At 39.9% G+C, this 22064-nt stretch overlaps 1 protein-coding gene across 1 annotated transcript in view; it reads left to right on the plus strand.

The window, feature by feature from the left end:
- The window catches only part of LOC116272788 (fibrillin-1), a 236939-nt gene that overhangs the window by 111171 nt on the left and 103704 nt on the right, over positions 1-22064 (plus strand). Inside the window, exons 7-12 of the mRNA XM_031661595.1 lie at positions 930-1055; positions 8366-8491; positions 13730-13888; positions 18118-18297; positions 18953-19093; positions 20821-20940. Of these exons, the coding sequence (XP_031517455.1) occupies positions 930-1055; positions 8366-8491; positions 13730-13888; positions 18118-18297; positions 18953-19093; positions 20821-20940 (852 nt within the window). The remainder of the gene's footprint in view (positions 1-929; positions 1056-8365; positions 8492-13729; positions 13889-18117; positions 18298-18952; positions 19094-20820; positions 20941-22064) is intronic.

The raw sequence follows: 22064 nt of genomic DNA on the forward strand, positions 1-22064 counted from the left end.
ACTGGGGCAGAGACCTGGAGAACGAGACATCGTGGGCCATGCAGCTCTCTGGAGGAAGAATATTCCAGGCAGAGGGGCAGCCATTACAGAGCTCTGTGGCAGGTGGCATATTTGAGGAATCCAGTGTGGTGGGAGAGATAGGAGGGTGGAAAATGGGTAAAAGAGCAGAGGAATCATGTAGAACTTCCTAGGACGTAGTATGGACTTGCACGTGGAGCTGGGGAGAGACATGATCTCACTGACCTTTACAAAGGTGCCTTCTGGCAGCCACTCTGCCAGCAAGGTAAGTCAGCAGCTGAAACTGCACGCTCATCTAGCGATCCCTCTCACTTGTTGGCCTAATTTTCTGAGTTGTTTAATTTTTACTGTGCAAGGCACTTCTCCAGAATGTGAAGTGAACATTTCCACTTCATTTGTGCAAAAACATTAGCTGTCTCGTGTAGTCTGAGTGACCTTCAATAAATTCCGTTTTAACTAAATCATTCAGTACAACTCTTAAAGATAGTTTCATTGTAGAAATGTATTGCATTTTGATTTGCAAGATTTTTTGAATAACTCTGATTATTACTACCAATCTGGAGATAAAAACGAGGCCGTGAATAATGGCCTTTTAAACATATCTTTCTATTTTGCTGCATATGTGATAAAACCCACAAAAGTTAGTACACTCTCCTCTACATTAGGAAACATGGAAGGTGGGGAAACAAAAAATACTTGTGACTTCTTATGGAACATTATTAATCCAACGATGTGTTTTACATAATGCAATTGTGAGAAATAGTTTCCCTAGTCATATTCCAAATATTGTGAGGGACAAATAACCACCGATATAAATATGGTAACATAATTGTGGACAAATTATCACATTGTATTCTGCAATGAATTTTATATGAGTTTTTTTTTTCTCTCTGTCTTCTGCAATCTGACAGATGTGGACGAATGCCAGGCCATCCCCGGGCTCTGTCAGGGAGGAAATTGCATTAATACTGTTGGGTCTTTTGAGTGTAAATGCCCTGCTGGACACAAATTTAATGAAGTGTCACAAAAATGTGAAGGTAAGAAATCTTATGCTTTGCAGTTGTTGTGAGGGGTGTAGTGGGGGCAGGCAAAACTCAACATTAGAAACAAGCTTGTTTGCAAATTATTCCTAAATCTTTCTGTCTTTGTTATCCCCGTGAATGTGTAAATGTAGTATTTTTAACAGTAATAATATACTTTTGTGCTATTGGACCAGAAAAACCCTGCAGCTTTTTCTACTTTTATAGACCCAAAACAAGAGGTCCATCTGAATCAAATCAAGTATTAAAAACATGAAATATTTTTGAACCAACGTTTGGTTTAAAATGTTCAAGGCACATGTTTTTGCATAGTTCTAGAGACATGAATTTAAATTTGGTAATTAGATATCATTCAGAATAATATATCTTCCGAAGTTTTTCGAGTTCAAAGGTATGTTTGATTTTGTGTATGGGGAGGCAGGATTGATCAATCAACCCTTATATTTATGCTCCTAGTACATGCTCATGATTTTCTTTTCTGGGGGATGATAATTGCCTATCAAATGAAAAGCTTTTAATATTAGTCAAACAGAAGAGTAATTTGAGATAATTTTTATATTTGCATTTAGTTTATAGATTGAACTTCTGCAAAGATATATAGAGAGGATGTGTTTATATTCACCACTACTGCTACTGCTATTTGCTGAAATGAGGCCTGACTTCCAGTTACGGTCATAATTTCTTTGTGAGAGGGGAGCATCTAGAAAATATGTAGGCAGCATTGGACTCTCGTCTGTTTGATGAGTACATGTAACTTACATATAGTAATGTCTGACAGTAGTGTAACAGCATTCTCAGGGCTACATCTCTCATCAGGATCAGAAGAGAAAACTTTTTCTTTCATTCTCAATTCACCCCACCTTGAGGTTTCATTTAGATGGATGCATTTTTATTGAAAACAGATGCTGTTGTATTTATGCCCCTAGACTCCAGCAGTGAGTACGTTCTAAGTTATTTGTCTGGGCTGGATAATTAACCTTGTCGGTTGCCACTGTATATCAGACAAGCAAAAGACAGTTTTAAATTTAAGGTGCAATTCATAAATTACATGTAAGACATTTAATATCTACTTGCCCTGAAACTGAAGAATCTAGCTCTGATAGAACTATCTTTATGAGTTGGAGTTGTTTTTAGGTTATAAATCATTATTGAATTTATAATTGTTATTGCATTCTTGAACATGTTATACATAGTTTTTTGGGGTAGTTGTGAGAAAATGGTTCTTTCTAAAGGCTTCTTAAAATAACATTTTAAGTTTCAAAGAACAATAAAGTTGACTCTCGATAGGCCAATGTATTTTAGAAGTTGTACTGTAGATCTAAATTTGAAGCCGAGAACGTTGACACTGAAAGGGGCAAAGAACTCAGCTGGTTCCACACTCTACATTATATATTAAGGAATGGTGTCTTGGGTGTATTAAGTGCTGTGTCCGAGCCCATTCAGACAAGACTGCTCAAATTTACTTCTTTAATTCACACTCTGGTGCTTGCTGAGCCATATTACATTGTCTTCTTTTCTAGGTGAAAGTTATTATTCTGGAATAGATTTTCAGGCCATATATATACATATATATACACATACACACATACACATATATATACACACACACATATATATGCACATATATATACACACACACATGACATTAACAAGCCATTAAAGTTGATCACATGCAAAACCCACATCAATGATAGGTTGTGTTTTACCTTCTAGGCTTTCTCAGTTTAATATATTCAGCTTCAGAATATATAATCAGTTTCAAGATTGAGGGGAATATAGTCCTTATGACTTGTCCAGTCTGTGTTTTGTTTTCTGAAGTTATGATGGCTTCCAGCCTGAACTAGAATTGATTTTGTCTCTTGCTTTTCACTCAGACAAGTCAATTAACAGTAATGGTCTATGGATGTGGACTAGACAGAAGATTCTAATTTAATGCTCAGACTGAAAGAAAAATCATTCGAATCTTTTTATTGATGCTAAGAAACCTATTATGGTGGTGTATCCAGTGGACCAAAAATTCAGTCTGAGTATTACTTAATCCTTTTCCACACACACAAAAATTTTCCAGCTACATGTGAAAGTCAGTGGCAAGATAAAAACAGACTAGTTTAACTAGATTTTTTTTTCCTTTGCCATCTACTGTTACATTAAATTTAGATAATGGTTTTTTCCTTCTTTTTCTTATATCAATGCAAAATTGATACTAGACGAGAATGTCCTGTTAGTACTATACATTCTCTGGCCTGGAGACTGGTGTGAGCAGGGTTGACTTGTCTTACTCTGGTAGGAAAGTAATCAGGAAGTGCCCTGAGAGCTCTTGGCAAGCTGGGTTCACTTCTTCGACGTCCTTGCTCCTTTCCAGTTACAGTGTCTCACTGTGGAAATGGCATAACTCTGGACATCAGCTGGTGTCTCGATGGTCAATAGAGGGAACCCAGGAAGTCTGGTCTGTAATCACTGAATATGTACCCTGGAAAGATGATCAGTATAACCATGGGGTTCTGTGCCCTTGTGAAAATGTCCTGGTACCTTTGCCATTGCTTTGAGTGGCTTTTTAAAGTTATCTTCCTTTTGACTTGGAGGGGGGTGGAATTGAGTACTTTTTATAGAACTTTTTCAAGAAAAAAAACCAATTCCGTCAAATTGACTTTAGCAAATTCACAAGATGCTAACCCTCACTCTCTCAGATCTGAGAATGCCATTATTCGAGTTGCTTTCCATGAGATCTTCCTTTTGCAGAATTCTCACTTCCTTCCTAAAATGTCCCTCTTTCCAAAAACTAAAAAAAAAAAAAAAAAAGGTTATGGAAAAGTGTTTTATAAATACATATAACTGGAGAACATTTTGAAATGTAAATTAACAAGCTAAAGGGATTTAAATAACAATTATTAACTTTTCATACATATAAGAAGGAAAAGATTGAGATTTATAGCTGTGATTTGAGAAAAAAGGAAACAGAGTTCATGCCCGCCTTCCTTTGTTGATGTTTCCGATGACTGTAGAGTATGCATGCTGAAAGAACACATGAACCTTTTTCTTTGGAAACCAAGTCCGTATTTGCATAGGTTACTATGAGAGGAAATTAAGAAATAAAGAGTGTAATTAAGGGATTAAGTTTTATTTCTGGAAGAAGTCTGTTGGATTCCTAATTAACCACTAATATTTTGGGATTTAGATTATCGTCAGCCCAGCCTTTAGCAATTATAATAGCACTGCATGATGCACTGGACCTTTTAAAAAATGTAGCTTTTAAATCCATGCACTCCATAATATGTGAGCCAAAAACCTCAGGACTTCCCCTTTCCAAAATAATGGCATATTTATCTCATGGCTACTTACTGTTAGAGGCTCTTATCCTGTCAGAAGCTAAGGAGAATTCCCGGGGTAGCTTAACCCAGTACCACAGATGGAGCTCCGTCCTCTTCAGCTGGTTGCAGGCCCTAGACTTTTACTGTTCAAGGTAACTGGCTCTCTCTATACAATTAGTTGAAAAAAACATCTCTGTGGTGAAGGTGAAAGAGCCCTGGAAATAAGGCAGGCCTGGCCCCCATCCTTGATGCCCTCTGGTCAAGTCTCTAATCCTTTGTGTGATCTTAGATAAGTCAATTACCATCTCTGAGTTACTTCAACTTTCAAATGAGGGGGTTGAACAAGATGCTATCTGGGGGTTCTTTCCAGTTCCAGAATTCAGACTCCATTTTTAAGTTGTGATCAGACAGCGGATGCAGCATGAATAAAAGCTGGCATACATGGTGTGACTATAAAATAGTCAACGTGACTGGAAGAGTCAGCTTGTTTAGTTTTTAGTGATACATTTTACACTGGGTTGAGTTTGTACAATCAAAGTTAAGCTCACAGGCTCAGTGGCATTCATGATCATTAGTGTGTCACATGTTACTTTTAAACAGCTGCCATAGGTTTTAATTTTTTTCTCTCATTGTGTTAGTATTTAGGCAGTCAGGATCAGGTTAACTGTCAGGATGGGGTTTCTCTTGTCACGTCCACAATCTTGGATGGAGCTTCTCGATAGCCGAGTAATAGATGGTGATGCCAGTCCCAGAACAGACACCAAGCTCCATCCATCTGCCCTCCACACTCTTTCCTCCCATTCTGCCAGAGGAGCCATAGGATAAAGGGGCCTAGGCACGGAAAGAATGCTCTGGGAGAACAGATGAGACTGAAGGATGAGAAGGAGCAAAAACAAAGGACAGATGGCAAATAGGAAGGAAGAGATCTGCCATTTGTGTCTCTTCTTAAGGTCACAGCAAGAAGCCAGTGGAGTCGTGGACAGCTACCATGGGACAGCTACTCCCCAGCAGCTCTGCCTCCTTTGCTGCCTCAAGGAAGCAGGGAGAAGCGTCCAGAGCATGGAAATAGCTCTTCCCAGCCAAGCCCCACTCCCCACCAGGCCTCCCCACCTGGTTTACTTTCATGGCTGGCATTTGACACAGCCTGATTTGTAGAAACTCTGAGAAAGTCACCGTTCTCAAGTTCCCTCTTAACTTGGGATGCCTGAAATTCAATTAAAAGGAGACGAACATAGAGTGGGAAGAACTTGGAGAAATAATAAATTCATATGAACGAGTTTCAGAGCATGAGCGAATCCAATTCAAACACCTTATTCTGGCCTTTGCCATCAGGAATTTCCACCACAGCCTGGTAATAGATAGAACTCTTGCTTTTATTTGTTACGAAGCCATGCCACTGAGAAGCAAGATGGTTTAGGAAAGGGGGAAGGCACTAGCCACCTGAAGGCAAGAGGGTGTGTCACTGAGAAGGGGACATATTAGGGGGAATTTGAAGTCATTTAAGCTCCTTCAAATGTAATGATTTGGCCTAGTCCCATTTTATCTTAATCTATGTGAACTCAGGGAGGTGTGCAGTGTGACCTATTTCGTGACCTGCTGGCTTTCAAAGACATGTACCTAGGTGGAAATTCCCCACACCCACCCTAAAAACCCCTGCCAGTTGGAGACTTGGGTTTAGCCTCCCTTTATAAATGATGAGCCTCTTTGCTGTTGTTTCAGGTTTGATTCGTGTCAGTTTTCTGAAGGCCTCAGTGTAATGCAAGAGGTGTACCTGGGCAGCAGAGGTATAGAATCAGGCCCACAATCCTACCTGTATTGTAAGAATTAGATGATTGGACACTCATCAAGCATTTTGACTCTGCCTAGCACTCAGCACCTGCAAACTCTCATCATTATTGTCGTTGTTATTGTTATCTTCAATAAAGGGCCCAAATCTCACTCAGCCAGCATGGAAAAGATGATTCCCCCATTCTGCCAATGTTAATTCTATTTTTTAAATAAAATTTTCTGACATAGGCTGTCACTTAAACTTTTTGGATATTGATGTGGCCTTAATACGAATGGTAGCTGTCATTTATATTAATGGGCTGAGAAAAAATATAATACCACATTGTCTCCTCATGTCATCTTTGGCAGGTGTTGTAGGACTCAGATATTAACTTTTAGGGACACTTTGAAAAAAGTACATTCTTCTTAATTGTAATTATACCTTCCTCTATCCTTAAATGAAGCTTTGAATCCTGTAGGGTCTTTGACATACTTGCCTTTTGTTTGTGTTAAGCAGAAGTGTGGCTGCCTTGAGATATTACGTGGGTAACCCTAGGCTCTGTCTGCCCTTGGCAGTTTCTCTACCTGACCCTTTCACAGACTCTAGTGAAATTTGTGTCTGTCAGAATAGAATATGCACCTTTACCGTTACATAATTTTGCAATGACAGTGCTGTTTATGTTAGCATTGACTCTAATATAAGCAGTGAAATATTGTTTGGTTTAGCCTCTAGCCTAGCTTGGAAGAATGGTGATTTTGGTTTTAAAAAGGTTAAACTGCATGTAAACACTGTCATTGCTGCCTTTTTTACTAACAGGGTGAACCTGAGTCAGAAGATACTTGAATCTGGTTCACTTAGAACTCTATTTTGTTTTATAAATGAAGAGAGCACTTAGCCTACAGAATAAATGTTCTTATTGGGGGTCATAAGCCTTTCCCAGTTTTAATGGTGTCAGCCTGGCCATTGTAATACTGCCGGGAGGCCTGGGTCAAATGTCACCTCTCCCAGGGTCAGTGCAGAAAGCTCTACTGGTCTCAGAGAGGAGGCCAGGCAGATTCCCTGTGCCCTGAGTTTACTTCTAGCCTAAGAAGGAAGCTCTCATTTTTTTTCTCTTCTTCTGCTGGTGCCGTATCTGTTGACATTTGTCAGTGTGTGGGTCAGGCCATTGAAAATCTCTCCTTGAAGGAAATGGTCAAATTTGTCCTAAGGGAATTTTACTGCTTCCTTGATGGAGACCAGTGGTCTGAGGGCTAACCCCAGCTTTGGCCTCCGTAGCATTCAGGATGTTTATTAGAGGATGTCCTTGGGATCAACACCTGCAGAAGAGAAGGGGAAGAGGCAGAAGAAAAGGGGAAGAGGCAAGAGCGTGCAGAGAAGGCAAGCTGGGGTGCAGCCCATCAACAGCCTCCACCGGCCCCAGAAGGAATTGGGGAATTGGAGTGGCCGTCAGTGTTGTCTCCCACTGGGGCAGGATGCACCAGACTTTGATCCTCCTCCACAATTGCTTATTGGGTGTGGGGTGCCTGGGAAGGGTGTGACCTTGGGCAAGGGGGCTCTCTGCGACTCAGGCTATCTCGGAAGGGGCTGAGAGCCAAAGACCATCTGTTGACAGTATTCCCAGCCTCCTAGGCAGCAAGTCCCTCTTTGAAGGGGACATTGGTTAGAGCACCCAGTCCATCACAGTTCATTCACCAACCACAAAAGACCATCATAATGGTAGTTTGGGTGCCACTGAGAACACCAAATTGGCCAAGTTGGGGTCAACACTCAGACCACAAGATCTCCTCTGTAGGATTTCAGTATCTGTGTTGTGGAAAATAGATTGAAAAGCAATGCAAGAAGTGATGCGGAATATAAAATAATTAGTCGGGGAGTTTAACTTAATGCAAAACATGGAAACAAAAGGAAAACAAAATTTTAAAATAAATGACATTTGTAACATTAGCATGCTATAGTTACTTGGTGAAACAACAGTACACAGTTTTAGATTTTAAAGGGGGGTCATTTCATTTTGCCCTAGTCTGCTGAATTTGGTAAATCTTTTGGGTAAGTCTGTGTTGAAAGAAGCAGCATCTACCTTTGAATTGACTGTTCTCCATGCAGCTTGTACTTTTTAAAGATGGCTGTTTCCAGGGACATGATTTGTCGAGTATTTACGTCTGAATCCTTGTACTGATGAACGGTTTTATATTGTGTTCTACAAATGCTGAGATTGTTTTTTTATATTCCAGATATTGATGAATGCAGCACCATTCCTGGGATCTGTGATGGGGGCGAATGTACAAACACAGTCAGCAGTTACTTTTGCAAATGTCCTCCTGGTTTTTACACCTCTCCAGATGGTACCAGATGCATAGGTAGGTTTAATTACAAACAGCATGCATGGTTTGTATATGTCACTTCCATAACAAACAACTTTCTAGACAAGCTTGTTAAGGGGCACATATAATTTATCATTTGAGGTAAAATGTACATTTTTAGAAAAGTGTTTAACAGTTCACTGCCCTCTTAAAAAACAGAGGCACCTTGTGGTCTTTTTTGGAGACGTTTTGCCTCCCATAAAAGAGGGATGATCCGGGAGACCTTACAGATATCTTCAGTCTGTTAATTAATGTTGCAGTCATGCAGCATTTAACCTTGAAGCCATCCCAGGTGTCTCTCTCTTTTTACCCCCACCTTCAGTCATTCCCCGGAATCTATGTTAATTTGGCCTGAAATTTTTTAATAATCTCTTAATTGGTCTCCCTGCTTCTTGGCTTCTCTACAATCCATTTTGTCAGATTTATCTTCCTAAAATAGTGCTTTGATTAAATAACACTCTTGCTCAAACCCTCAGTAGTTTTCCATTAGGACTTAGAAATCAGTGGTTTTCAGTCTGTCCAGTGGATCCTTCAAGTGTTTCAAAGCTCTCCAGCGCTGCAGGGATTGGGGAGAGCACAGAGAAAAGGGAGAGGGCTGAGTGGAAAGGGCTCTTGTCCCCGCCACACTCCCACACACGCAGTCTAGGCATAGCAATTTCACTTTATCTGCTGTGAGTGTTAGGCTTCCATGTCAGGTATCAATTAAATAAGGGGTTCTATTGTTTAAAAATTAGATTTGACTGGGCGCAGTGGCTCACACCTGTGATCCCAGCACTTTGGGAGGCCAAGGCGGGCAGATTGCCTGAGGTCAGGGGTTCAAGACCAGGCTGGCCAACATGGTGAAACCCTGTCTCTACTAAAAATACAAAAATTTGCCGGGTGTGGTGGCGGGCGCCTGTAATCCCAGCTACTCGGGAGGCTGAGGCAGGAGAATCTCTTGAAGCCGGGAGGTAGAGGTTGCAGTGAGCTGAGATCATGCCACTGCACTCCAGCCTGGGCGACAGAACGAGACTTTGTCTGGGAAAAAAAAAAAAAAAAAAATAGAGTTGACAGCTGCTGGATTTAACAATTGTTAAGACTTCTTTCCAAGTGCAGTGTTCTCGATTAAAATTCAAGTTCCAAAGTGCACAGTCTGATATTTAAGGACTTTAAGAAAGCCTCAAACTACATGAAGATTAAGATATATTTACATATCAGATGGTTCACATTTTAAAAGTTATTTTCTTTTTATCAAATATATCCATACTAACTTTTTACAAAGGAGGGAGGGAAGGGAACTAAGATCCCTGGATCACGGGGTATGAGGTGTTTTATGTCGATTATCTGACTTAGTGTGCATTTCACAGCGGTAGATGGGAAGCAGCTGAGATTGAGAGAGGCTAGATAAATAATGGCCCAGTAGTTTAAGTGGGTAGTGAGAGAGGGATCTGGGATTCCATTGTGACCTGAGTGCACAGCCCAGACTTCCCTCATTGCCTCCTGCCCCTCAGCTCTGGATGCAGTTCGCTCTTTCCTGCCAGATCCCTAGGCAAGCCCCGTTTCTTCTTTGGAACTCTATTGTGCCCATAATTAGCAATTTGTCATACAAAATGATCCAAGTGACCTTTCTGCCTTCCCCAGTGCTCCTATTTCCCTCCATCGTAAGCAACAGAGACCCTATCCCTAGTGATGAGAAAATAGAAATAGCCCCTAACAGTATAAACAAATCCAAGGCTTGTTCGTAAGACAGTTGTTTGGAATTAGTTGGTCTCACCAATAGAAAACCCACTACGTAGATAGTGGTATGCAGTATCTTCCGTGCACATTTCTTCTAACCATAAAATTCCAACGGGTACCTTCTGCCCCCACATTCTGAGACTCTCAGACCTCCCAGCCCCGAGCTCCCTTTGTGTTCTAAGCTCTCTTAGTATTATTTTATTTGTTGTTCTGTGATCTTCCTGTGGCATTTGTAATACTGCCTGTAGGGTTGTCTTTTTATATTGTTGTGTTCTCTCTCTTCCACTCCTAGGAGTCATAAAGATGTCCTTTCCCTAGTTTGAGCCTCACCACTCCTAGCTCCTGGTTGCACACAACCATGTTGATGACAGGTTAGGAGAGGCCTGTTGACAGGCTAGGACGACCTGCAAACACCTATTTAATCCATAATATATTTGCTTTGATATAATGTGATTTCTGGGTCCTGAGAATAAGGGGCCAAGTGATTCAAAAGGGGAGAAAAGAGTGAGATTTCCTCCTCCTTGCCAGGTGTCTTGGCCAGGGCAGATTTAAAATGGAAGGTGTTTGTGGTTCCTTATGTGTCCCTTTATGTCCTCCAGATCCTGACATTCTTCTCCCCTTAGCTTGGCTCCTGAAGGTGTTCAGGTTAGTCTACAGCCACCCCTTACCCTCTGTACAAAATGTCATATCACCGCAACGGTTTCCCCGCAACTTGATTGGCACTGCTGCCTAACGAAGTGAAAAACTTCAGGCTGAGGTGTCCTGGGGGTCAGGTCCTCCATCCAAATGGTTTCTGATTTTCAGTTTTTTACTTCCTTTACTTATTAGCCTGTAGGTTTTCATTACAATTATAAGTTATATAAATGTGTGTTTTTAACAAAGGTACTTCTTCAGCAAAAAAAAAAGAAATTAGAAAAATTATTTTTATATGTGCAGGTGCCATCTGTAAATCAGGGACTGCCAGTAACCCAAACTTGATTTGTAATTTTTTTTACCCCTAGCATTCACCATTTTGCTCAAGAGTTTGTGACCCATTGATTTAACATATAAGTCAGCCAGATGGGCAATAACATGGTATCGTAGTTAATTAGCAAAATAATAGACATTAGCCCATTAAGCTTTTGTCATTGGCAACTGTAGGCCCTAGTTTTGCTCTGAAAGATAGCCCATGCTGAAAATTATATGTACAAATTCCATAATTTGGTCAAGTGTTTACACTGGGTTTTGACCACCGAATTCATTTGAAGCTGGGATATAAGCCAGTTTTGAATATCTCTTCCCATTCTCAACAGTCTTTGGTTTCCATGCCCCAAATATTTACTAATTCCCAAGTATATAAAGTATTAGTGGTTTTAAGGCATTGCAAATTAGAATGTAGGAAGTTCAATTTCTCTGCCCTCTTGACGGGGGAGGTGCCACCTGAGGCTTCACAGAGAGCATACTTGTCTATACTCCCTCTCCAGCCGTTTATCCTGGACCAGGCTGGAATAAAACTTGTTCTGCCTCTTTGGTGAAACTATTAGTCTGACCAGAGGTACAGGAACGGGAACCACAAAAAAATTCTGGAAAGCACATTTATACTGGCTAGTGGTTTTAAGTACTTTTCGGAAATAATCTTGTATCCTTTAAAACTGACCCATAATTTTCTTTTATGGTTTGTCTAGGTTTGTTTTAGCCTTCTTCACTTGATGTTAATAATTTAAATGTTTCTAAATTAGCCTTGTTTTTATTTTATTTCATTTTATTAATTTATTGAAACCTCAAGACATGAGGGCTTTGTGTTCTTAAGAATGATGTGGATGATAACAATTGCAGGTATGACCCTCTTTGAGAAAACTTGAAATTTTACATTCAGACTTACAGGAAACCCAGGGATGGATTTTTGGCTATGAAAGATCTTTGCTTTACAAAAGGATTTAACCTTTATATTCCTATAAATCAGTGGTCCCCAACCTTTTTGGCACAAGGGACTGGTTTTGTGGAAGACAATTTTTCCATGGACTTGGAGGAGAGGATGGTTTCAGGATTATTCAAGCACATTACATTTATTGTGCACTTTATTTCTGTTATCATTAAATTGTAATATATAATGAAATAATTATACAACTCACCATAATGTAGAATCAAAGGGAGCCCTGAGCTTTGTTTTCCTACAATTAGATGGTCCCATCTGAGGGTGATGGGAGACAGTGACAGATCATCAGGCATTAGATTCTCATTGGGAACACGCAACCTAGAACCCTCGCATGCGCAGTTCACAACAGGGTTCACCCTCCTATGAGAATCTAGTGCTGCCACTGATCTGACAGAGGTGGAGCTCAGGCGGTAATACCAGCAATGGGGAGTAGCTGTACATACAGATGAAGCTTCACTCATTCACCTGCCGCTCACCCCTGCTGTGCAGCCCAGTTCTTCACACGCCACAGACCAGGACTGGGGATGGGGGCCCCTGAGGGTTGGAGACCCCTGCTTTAAATAACAAGCATATTGACAATATTATTTACTATTCAAAATTTAATTTTATGTGATCTCTATAGAGATACAGTTTACTTGAAGAGAGGTACACCCTCGGCACATGTCAGGCAGGTAAAAGTGTTTTGCACTTTGCTACCCACCTTCACTGTTTCATGGTAATATCTCAAAGGCGTAGCGAGCCGTTAGGTTTTTCCTGTGTCACAAACTCTTTCAGTAACCCAGAGTTGCACTGCAGTGTGTCGGACATCATGACACTTAGACATGATGTAACCCAATAGAAGTGATGTAGAAAAGTGTCTTACCGTGTTGCTTTGAGAAGACACTTTCTGCCAAAAACAACAACAAAATCCTTCTAGAGCTATTGTATCCTATAGGACTAAGAACTTGGAATCATGTGCCATTTTGAAGTTATAAATAATTAGTACCTTATAAAATCTGTTAGGGCCCCAAGACAAAAGGAAATCTTGACTAATAAGCATTGGATCTAAATGCAAAGTGGCTCATTCTTTAAAAAAAAACAAAACAAAACAAAACAAAAAACTTATGTCTGACTCTCACAGTTACAGACTGAAAAATAAGAAAGATCTTTTAGAAATATAGACTGAATGTTGTTTTAAAATAGATTTACATAACTATTTTCCTAAAATGACTCGAATTAAGTAGTTTGAAACCAAGGAAAACCCAGTCTCTCTTCAGCATAGAGACATATAAAGATGTGTATATAATTAACTGTCACTGCTGGTGATTTTCTTAGTCTCTCTTTTCCTATGGTACACATGGTTTTAATCATTCGTTCCCACCTTGGGTATGGAATGTGGGACTTCAGCCATGTGCACCAGCACACAGGGGCAAAAGGTGTGAGACCAGGGATTTCTGACTGAGCATTGTTCCCGTGCAGCGCTCGCAGCTTCCCTTCCAGGGGGCAGAGGTGTGAATTAATCCTGCCGTAGCCCAAGTGTGAAGTGTGGAGCTGCTGTGGCCGGGGAGTGTTGTTACAAGTCTCATCTCAGTGATGTGTGTGTGTATGTGTTTCTTTGTCCTCAGATGTTCGCCCAGGATACTGTTACACAGCACTGACAAACGGACGCTGCTCTAACCAGCTGCCACAGTCCATAACCAAAATGCAGTGCTGCTGTGATGCCGGCCGATGCTGGTCTCCAGGGGTCACTGTTGCCCCTGAGATGTGTCCCATCAGAGCAACCGGTAAGAGCCCTGTTATCTGCAGAATATCCTCACAAGCCCAATGACAATGTGCATGATGCAGACATAATGGAAACCGGGGTAAATGAATAGACTCCAAAAAAAATATAAGAGATGACATCCAGGGAAATCTCCCCACATAATGCAGAGAGAAAAAACAGAGGTCTGTATGAAGAGTACTGTTTTCAGGTACTGCTTTTGACTTAGCTGGCTTATTACTACTTAACAGAAACCTTTTGGGGAAGTACTTATTCTCATTTTAGTACTTACTGGCTCTCATATAGTACTCAAAAGCTCAGTAGGGTAAAACTCAGCTCTCAGAATTTTTCAGATAAGTTGTTCAGGAGACACATTTCCTTTTTCTTAACATTGGACTCTTTCCTTCCTGCAAAGTCCTGCTTATTTTTTTTTTTCCTTCACAGTATCTCTTTTATCTGTCCATTTTTTTGTTTCCATTAGAAGCATATTTTCTGTAGTCTGGAGTGTTCCTGCAGCCTCCTAACTAGTCTCTGAAATCCACCGTTGCCATGTATCTTTCCCAAAGTATGAGTCAGTGAAGTTCAGTTTAAAAAATTGTGTCTAGGGGGAAAAAGGAGACACCTTTTGACTAATTGAGCATATTTCAAAACACCATGTTGTATACAATGAATGCATACAATTTGTATTCGTTAGTTTAAAATACATAACTAAACAAATATATAAATACAGCACACTTTCGTTAGTCCAGAAAGATATCCAAAAATATTTCTCTAGGACGAACTCAGGCAATATTTAGTGGCCAATTCACTCCATTTCTTGCAAAGAACATTTGCTACTTAGCACAGCATTTAGAGTCCCCAAATCTGATCCCAGTTCACCTTTTAATTCTTGTTCTTTATAGTAGTTTAAATTATATGATTGAGTTTTCATTGCACCCAATCTGAGCATTTCTAAATTCAAGTTGACTTTTTTTCTAAAACTTCTTGCCAGTTCAGTCTCTTTCTCCCTACTCCTGCCATCCTTGCCTGTTATATGTCCTCTAGTCTTGTTAAAGATCTACTCAAACATGACCTAATCCATGAATGTCCCCAGGTAGCTGCAGCTGGAAGTGCTCCCTTCTTCCTCGTGCTCCTGTGGTTCTGGCTGGTAGTATGACTATGGCATGAGTCCTATATGTGTGTTCACACATTGCTCTTTTACTGGTTGATCAATCTCATTAGGAAATCTCATTCATTATTGTAGCCTCATATTTCTCATGCTTTTTACACTTCCACAATATTCAGCAAAATCTTGCTATAGGAGGCATTCAAATAGAGCAACTTACTAGGCAACATCTTTCCCACCAGTTGAGCATATTTCAAAACATCACGTTGTGCACAATGAATATATACAATTTTTACTTGTCAATTAAAAATAATACATAAATAAATACATAGATGAACTTTACCTTCTTTAGTCCAGTAGGGAACCATTTAGTGGATCACTGTTTAGAAGCACATGACTTCCTACTAAGTCAGGGCCTAGGTACCAGGACAATGGCTTTTAAAATGCATACGTTAACTTAGGAAATCAGCAGCTTTGATGTGGATTCCTTCCTGTGTTAAGGCGTTGAATAGAGAAGAGGACTAGAGCAGGTTTAGGTGCCTGCAGGAAGACCTACTTTGGGACAGTTGGAGAAGACGACCAGGTTCCTGTGTGTGGCTTTACAGGGAGTTCTCCCAGGTATACCACTGAGAGATGCACAGCCCTGAGAAGCCTTGGGCAAAACAGATTTATAGAGCAAAATAATTTGCAGGTAGGTTTTTGTTTGTCCAAATGTTCCAGTACCAGTGCTAGAGATCTGGGCTCTTACAGAGAGTGACGCAGGAAGGATTTTAGATTGGCCAGCTTTTTACTCTTTAAAAAATAAATCAGCATCATCTTGGGTTCAGTGGAGATAGGAAAGATGGACATCAGCTGAACAAAATTAGCGCCATGTTGCTCATCCTGAATGTAAAGGGGCAATGAGAAGATTACTAATCTGTAAAAAATAGGAAGAAATATAGGATTCAGTCTGATGCACTTTCCTAGAGAGGTTAAGATGAATTTAATGGCATTCTTAAAATAAAATACCCACCTAATTAGCACAAAGGCTGATAAGTTATTTCTTTTACATAAATTCAAAAAGTCTTTAAAAGAAAGGCTGAATTGGTACCTACAAATGCTTAGAAGCAAAGTGAGTTCTGTAATATGATTGTCATTCAGTTAAATCCAGCACATAGTTAATGAATTCCTGTTATGTGCAATTTGCAGGGCAAGGCTGAGAGTGGGAACTAGTCATGAGTTAGAGATGATCCCTGACTTCAAAGACTACACAGTCTTAGTGATAGGAATTTGGTAAGAGCAGGTTCCCAGGGAATGATGGATATGGCACATACAGATGATCAGTCTATAGGAAGAGTCATTGTTGGTTGACAAGCAGGATTGTGACATCCTGAGTCAGGGAAGCATGAACAACATAGAATTCCTTTACAAATACATTCGAGTATGTCAGTATCTCTGTGATTTGAATTCCAGTGAAATCATAATTAAAATGCTATAAGAGAATTCTCTGAAAACATAAACTTGACCTGAGCTGGAAATGTCAAATAAGAATGAAGAAACTTTAGAAACGGACCAGAAAGTACCGTTCATAGTAGCTAGGCATATTGAACCTCATATAAATTGGCAGAATGTCCCATGGGCTTGAAGTATGAATGCATTTCAGTAAGACATGTTACTATCTGAAAATAAGTTAAATTGTAGTCTATAAGGAAAAGAAAAATATTAGTCTAATTTCTATTAATGGCTAAAACTAGCATAGAAGATATCCATGAGAAAATCGCTGTACAACTGGGAAAATAAAATTACCAACATCCTAGCAAGAGAGGAAAGAAATGAAATGTAAAAGTCACATAGGCTACTTACAGAAGGCAACTGTGATAAAACATGGCTATTTGTAGGCAACATGAAAATGAATAAAATAAATACAGCCTTGGAAACCTGGATACTGCTTAAAAACAGCCTTTTGGAAGCCCAGAACAAATGTGTCAAAACCTAAAGATGGTTTATTTGATAAAGACCTGACGCTGTGAAAAATAGTAATCATCCTGAAAATGCAGAATCATAGGAAAGCAGATGATGAAGTCAGGATGTCCTCATTCAGAGGGTCACTATGCAGCATTAATACCAGACCCACCACCCCTTGGTATTTCTCCTCCCCTTACGGACCACTTCTCCATTGATAATGCTTTCTTTTATGAATCAGTATTCTTCAGGGTTCTGTCCTTGTACTCCCTTCTCTTCCCCTTCCACACCACCCTTACATGAGCTCATCCATCCCCATGGCTTTGAATATCACCTGTCTGTACTGATGACTCTGAAACTCACATCTAGCCTTGATTCCTCTAAGCTTCACACTGTCTTTTACAACTGCGAAGTGATAGCTCCACTTGGATGTCTGATATCTCAAAACTCATACGTTCAAAATGGAACTTGGCTTCTACCCACCAAACCTGCTACCACCATGGTTTTTCCCATCCAGGGAAGGGCGCCAACATTCACCCAATTGCTCAATCAGAAAACTAGGAGTCATTCTTGACTTCTTGTCTCATGAGCTCTGACACTTATTACTTCACTGAACACTATACATTTATCTCTAAAATGTGCTTCAGATTGGTCCACTTCTGTCTGATTCAATCACTGCCTCCCCCATCCAGACATCATCATCTCCCCCTTGGTCTTCTGTGACAGCCTTGCCTCCCCACAGTAATGTTCTTCATATGTTGTAATTGTAAGCATGATCTTCTGAAAATGGTCATCTGATCATGTCCCGCCCCTGTTGAAGATATCCAGTGGTTTTACACTGTGCATAAAATAAAATCCAAACTTTTTAATGTATTCTGTGGAGCCCTGTGGGATCCACAGGTGGGACTGGATGGAGAAAGTAATACTTTATGTTTTCCACGAGGTGAATGTTGATACAAATAAAGACTCCGAGGCTTTGGGAGGAATATGGCTTTGGTTTTGAAATATTGTTCCAGAGTGGTTGCTGCTGCAGGTATTAAAAATGGAAATCCAGTCAGTTGCTCCTTTTTCTTTTCTCCAATTGGCCTGTGAGTTTTGAGGATCAATTTTATTCAAAAAATCTTTAAAAAAATAAGGATGACTTCTGTGGGCCTATGATCATAAGCTACAGCTCAGCTGTTGTGTTTTGTTTTGTTGTGTTTTTCTAGAGGATTTCAACAAGCTGTGCTCTGTTCCTATGGTAATTCCTGGGAGACCAGAATATCCTCCCCCACCCCTTGGCCCCATTCCTCCAGTTCTCCCTGTTCCTCCTGGCTTTCCTCCTGGACCTCAAATTCCGGTCCCTCGACCACCAGTGGAATATCCATATCCATCTCGGGAACCACCACGTAAGAATTCAAAAATCATCTAGTTATTTTTCTTGCATTGTTCAAGTTAACATTTTTTATTGTTTATTTATGCTGCTTTAGTCATTAAATAAGTTTATAAATTGTTATATTAATTTTTGGTTTACATATGTTATCTGTATCTATATCATCTATATATCTCAATTTTCCTATTGCATAGAGAAAAACGGGAGGCTTCCTATTCTCCAGAGATTAATGTCCTTTTGTTATGGATGTTTTCAGGCAACTATGGGAGAGTTATGGGCGATAGTTAAATCTGATTCACGGAAAGGGTTAATAGAGAGGATATAAAATTATACTTTAGGTTATAGAGCTTGCAAGGCAGTTTCATAAGTAGTTCAATACCAATCTCTCTATGCCTTTGTTATTTCTGCAAACTAGAGGTTTGAGAGTGAGGTGGTGAAGAGGGCAGGGAAAAGCAGCCTGCAGCTGGGTTGCTAGCTCCGCTATGCACACGTAGTGCAATGTGATCTCTGTTGGCAGGGTGGAAATATGTTCTGTTGTCACTAGACGACCTTTGCCCAAAGAGTGTCCTCTTTCCTTTCTGATTCAACATCTTGTTCATTATTGTCAGATTAAGTACTGATGAAAGGTACCATAGTTAAAATAATTTTATTGGGGCTTAATGTTCTTCTAGGGGTGCTGCCAGTCAACGTCACTGATTACTGCCAGTTGGTCCGCTATCTCTGTCAAAATGGACGCTGCATTCCAACTCCTGGGAGTTACCGGTGTGAGTGCAACAAAGGGTTCCAGCTGGACCTCCGTGGGGAGTGTATTGGTACGTGATCCATCCTAGGTTGGCACCACGGGTCTGTTGCAATTCTGTTCCTTGACTCTACTGGTTTTCGATTGCTGCTATAACAAATTACCACAAACTTGGTGGCTTAATACAATACAAGTTTATATTATCTTTCAGCTCTGTAGGTTAGTAGCCCAACACAAATCTCACTGGGCTAACATCCAGGTGTTTGGAGGGCTGTGTGCCTTTTGGAGGCTCTTGGGAGGAATCCATCTCCTTGCCGTTTGCAGCTACTACCAGCTGCCTGTGTCCTTAACTCATGGCCCCGTCCTCCATCTTCAAAGCCAGCAGCGTTGCATCTTCAAATCTCTTTCTCTCTCTCTCTCTGACTCTCTCTTGCAATTCCCTCTTCCACATTTAAGGATATTTGTGACTGCATTTGGCCACCTGTATAATCCAGGAGACCCTCTCCATCTCAAGATCACTGATTACCAACCTTAATTCTATCTACAACTTTAATTCCCCTTTGCTAGCTATATAACATATCCATAGGTTCTGGGAATTAGGGCATGAGCATATTTGGGAGGTCATTATTCTGCCTATTAAAGTTACTTTTAACTTTCATTGTAAAAGATACTCAATTCGTTTCTGATAACTCCAATTTAAGACAACCTACCAAAAGCCTAACCATTAAAAGAAAACGTTAAAAATATGCCCAAATTATGGAATTTTGCACATTATACTAGTCTAAATGTGTAGCTTACCAACTCTCTTAGACTAATTACTTTAAATGGAAGAAAGAAATTTAAAATTGTTGATGAGGCATTTAAGCTGGTGAAGGGAGAAAATGTAATACAAGAGTAATCAATTTGTTGCATTGGATAAGAATACTCAGTTCCTATCAACTTGTTTTTAAAATAAACTCACCTCTTAGTTCTGTTATGAATTCTAATTTTATAATTGTAAATTTATGATTAGTCAGAAATGATGAGTTCTTACTTTCCCGAACTATTTAATTTCCTGGTGATGTGAACACCCCTTCTAGAGGTCATCCAGATCTGAGTAGAAGTGGAAACATTTAACTCAGGGTTGGGGAATGTGAGGTCAGATCTGTATCTGCCACTAAGAAGCCTGTGGACAACTGGGTTATCTTCGCTAAATTTTAGCTTCCTCCTGTTTGCAAGTAGGGTCATATAAACCAGTTTATCTCTAAATGTACTGATAATTCTAAGTGACTGTAAAACTAGTGTGAGCTTGTGTATTGAACACATCTGGGGATGGGGTCGACTCTATGGTGATTGAGAACTGCCCTTTAAACAACAGTTGCTTCATGTTTTGTTCTGACATTTTAGTGGAACTCAGCAGGGAATGCTTGGATATGGTTAGACCTTCTTTTCATTAGAAAAAATAGAGCTTCAAGAGATACTTGGAATCCTATCCACAAGCCACTTCTGAAATGTTAGTCTGTTTGGTTCTCTTCGATCAGACTTAAGGAAGAGAAAATGTTTATTAGATCAGATTGTTGAGTTGCTACTTGTTTGGAATTTTTCTCCGCAAAATGACACATGAAAATAATACACTTTAACTGCTCAACCAGTCTTTGAATGGCTAATGACATATTGTAGTGGAAAGAAAAAAGATCCTTTTATTATGTTATTTATTTCTCAAAAGGAAAATGTTTTATATGTGTAAAAGGAACCAAGAACATCTTAGAATTATGAGGTATTGCTATCTAATTTTGCACTAAAATACATTGTGCTTTGCAGATGTTGATGAATGTGAGAAAAACCCCTGTGCTGGTGGTGAGTGTATCAACAACCAGGGTTCGTACACTTGTCAGTGCCGAGCTGGATATCAGAGCACACTCACACGGACAGAATGCCGAGGTATGGTCCTGGCGTGGAATGTGGGACATATATGCTAACTGGGGGTTGACTTCAGACGAGTTCCATGGAGTTTAAATAACCCATGCCGGAAGAGACTAATAGAGTTCCATGGCTTTTTTGAACTTAGTTCCACCTATTGTCATTCTGAAAGACAGTGTCATAAAATCTGGCAAGCATTGAAGTTATTTTATAAGATGCATCCATGCCTGCAGGAAAAGTCTTATTTTCAGTACTGATGTCTCGTCACTATTATTGCCTCTTAAGTTTTCATGTGAGAAGTAGAGAGTGGGATTGTCCTTTGTGACGCATCAACTGAGGAAAATTTCAGTTGAAATTATGGGCAATTAATTTCTTCATGGAAAGTTCTAAAAGCTAAGGATGTCACTCTAAGCCCTTGCTGCTTTTTAGTGTGGTCAGCAGCAGCATCACCTAGAGCTGCTTGGAAAGGCAGGATCTCAGGTTCCACCACAGACATACTGTTGCAGACTTTGTATTTTAACAAGATCCCCCAGCGATCTGTATGTACATTGAAGTTTGAGAAGCACTGCTATAAATGTCCCTCATAAAAAGTTTCCCATCAGGTTTATTAACTAATTTATTAAGCCATCCAATATGCCTTTTATTAAATGACTTTAATGTACCAAGTTTCTAAAACAAATAAATAACGATCCCTGTCAGGGAGCCCAAACGTCTATCTCCATCTCTATCTCTAAATTGAGCACAAAATGAACTGTATCATTAATCAGTAAAGACAGAAAAAAATAGGCAAATACTCTATTAAAGTTAAATAAAAGGGGCCATCAGTGATAGACTGGATAAAGAAAATGTGGTACATTTACACCATGGAATATTATGCAGCCATAAAAAAGAATGAGATCATGTCCTTTGCAGGGACATGGACGAAGCTGGAGGTCATTATACTTAGTAAACTAACATAGGAACAGAAAACTAAATACCACATGTTCTCACTTTTAAGTAGGAGCTAAATGATGACACATGGACACCCAGAAGGCACCAGCACACACTGGAACCTATTGGAGGGTGGAGGGTTGGAGGAGGGAGAGGATCAGGGAAAATAACCAATAGGTAGTAGGCTTAATACCTGGGTAATGAAATAATCTGTA

This window comes from Papio anubis, unplaced genomic scaffold (assembly GCF_008728515.1).
Source record: "Papio anubis isolate 15944 unplaced genomic scaffold, Panubis1.0 scaffold20, whole genome shotgun sequence".
NCBI classification, from domain to species: Eukaryota; Metazoa; Chordata; class Mammalia; order Primates; family Cercopithecidae; genus Papio; species Papio anubis.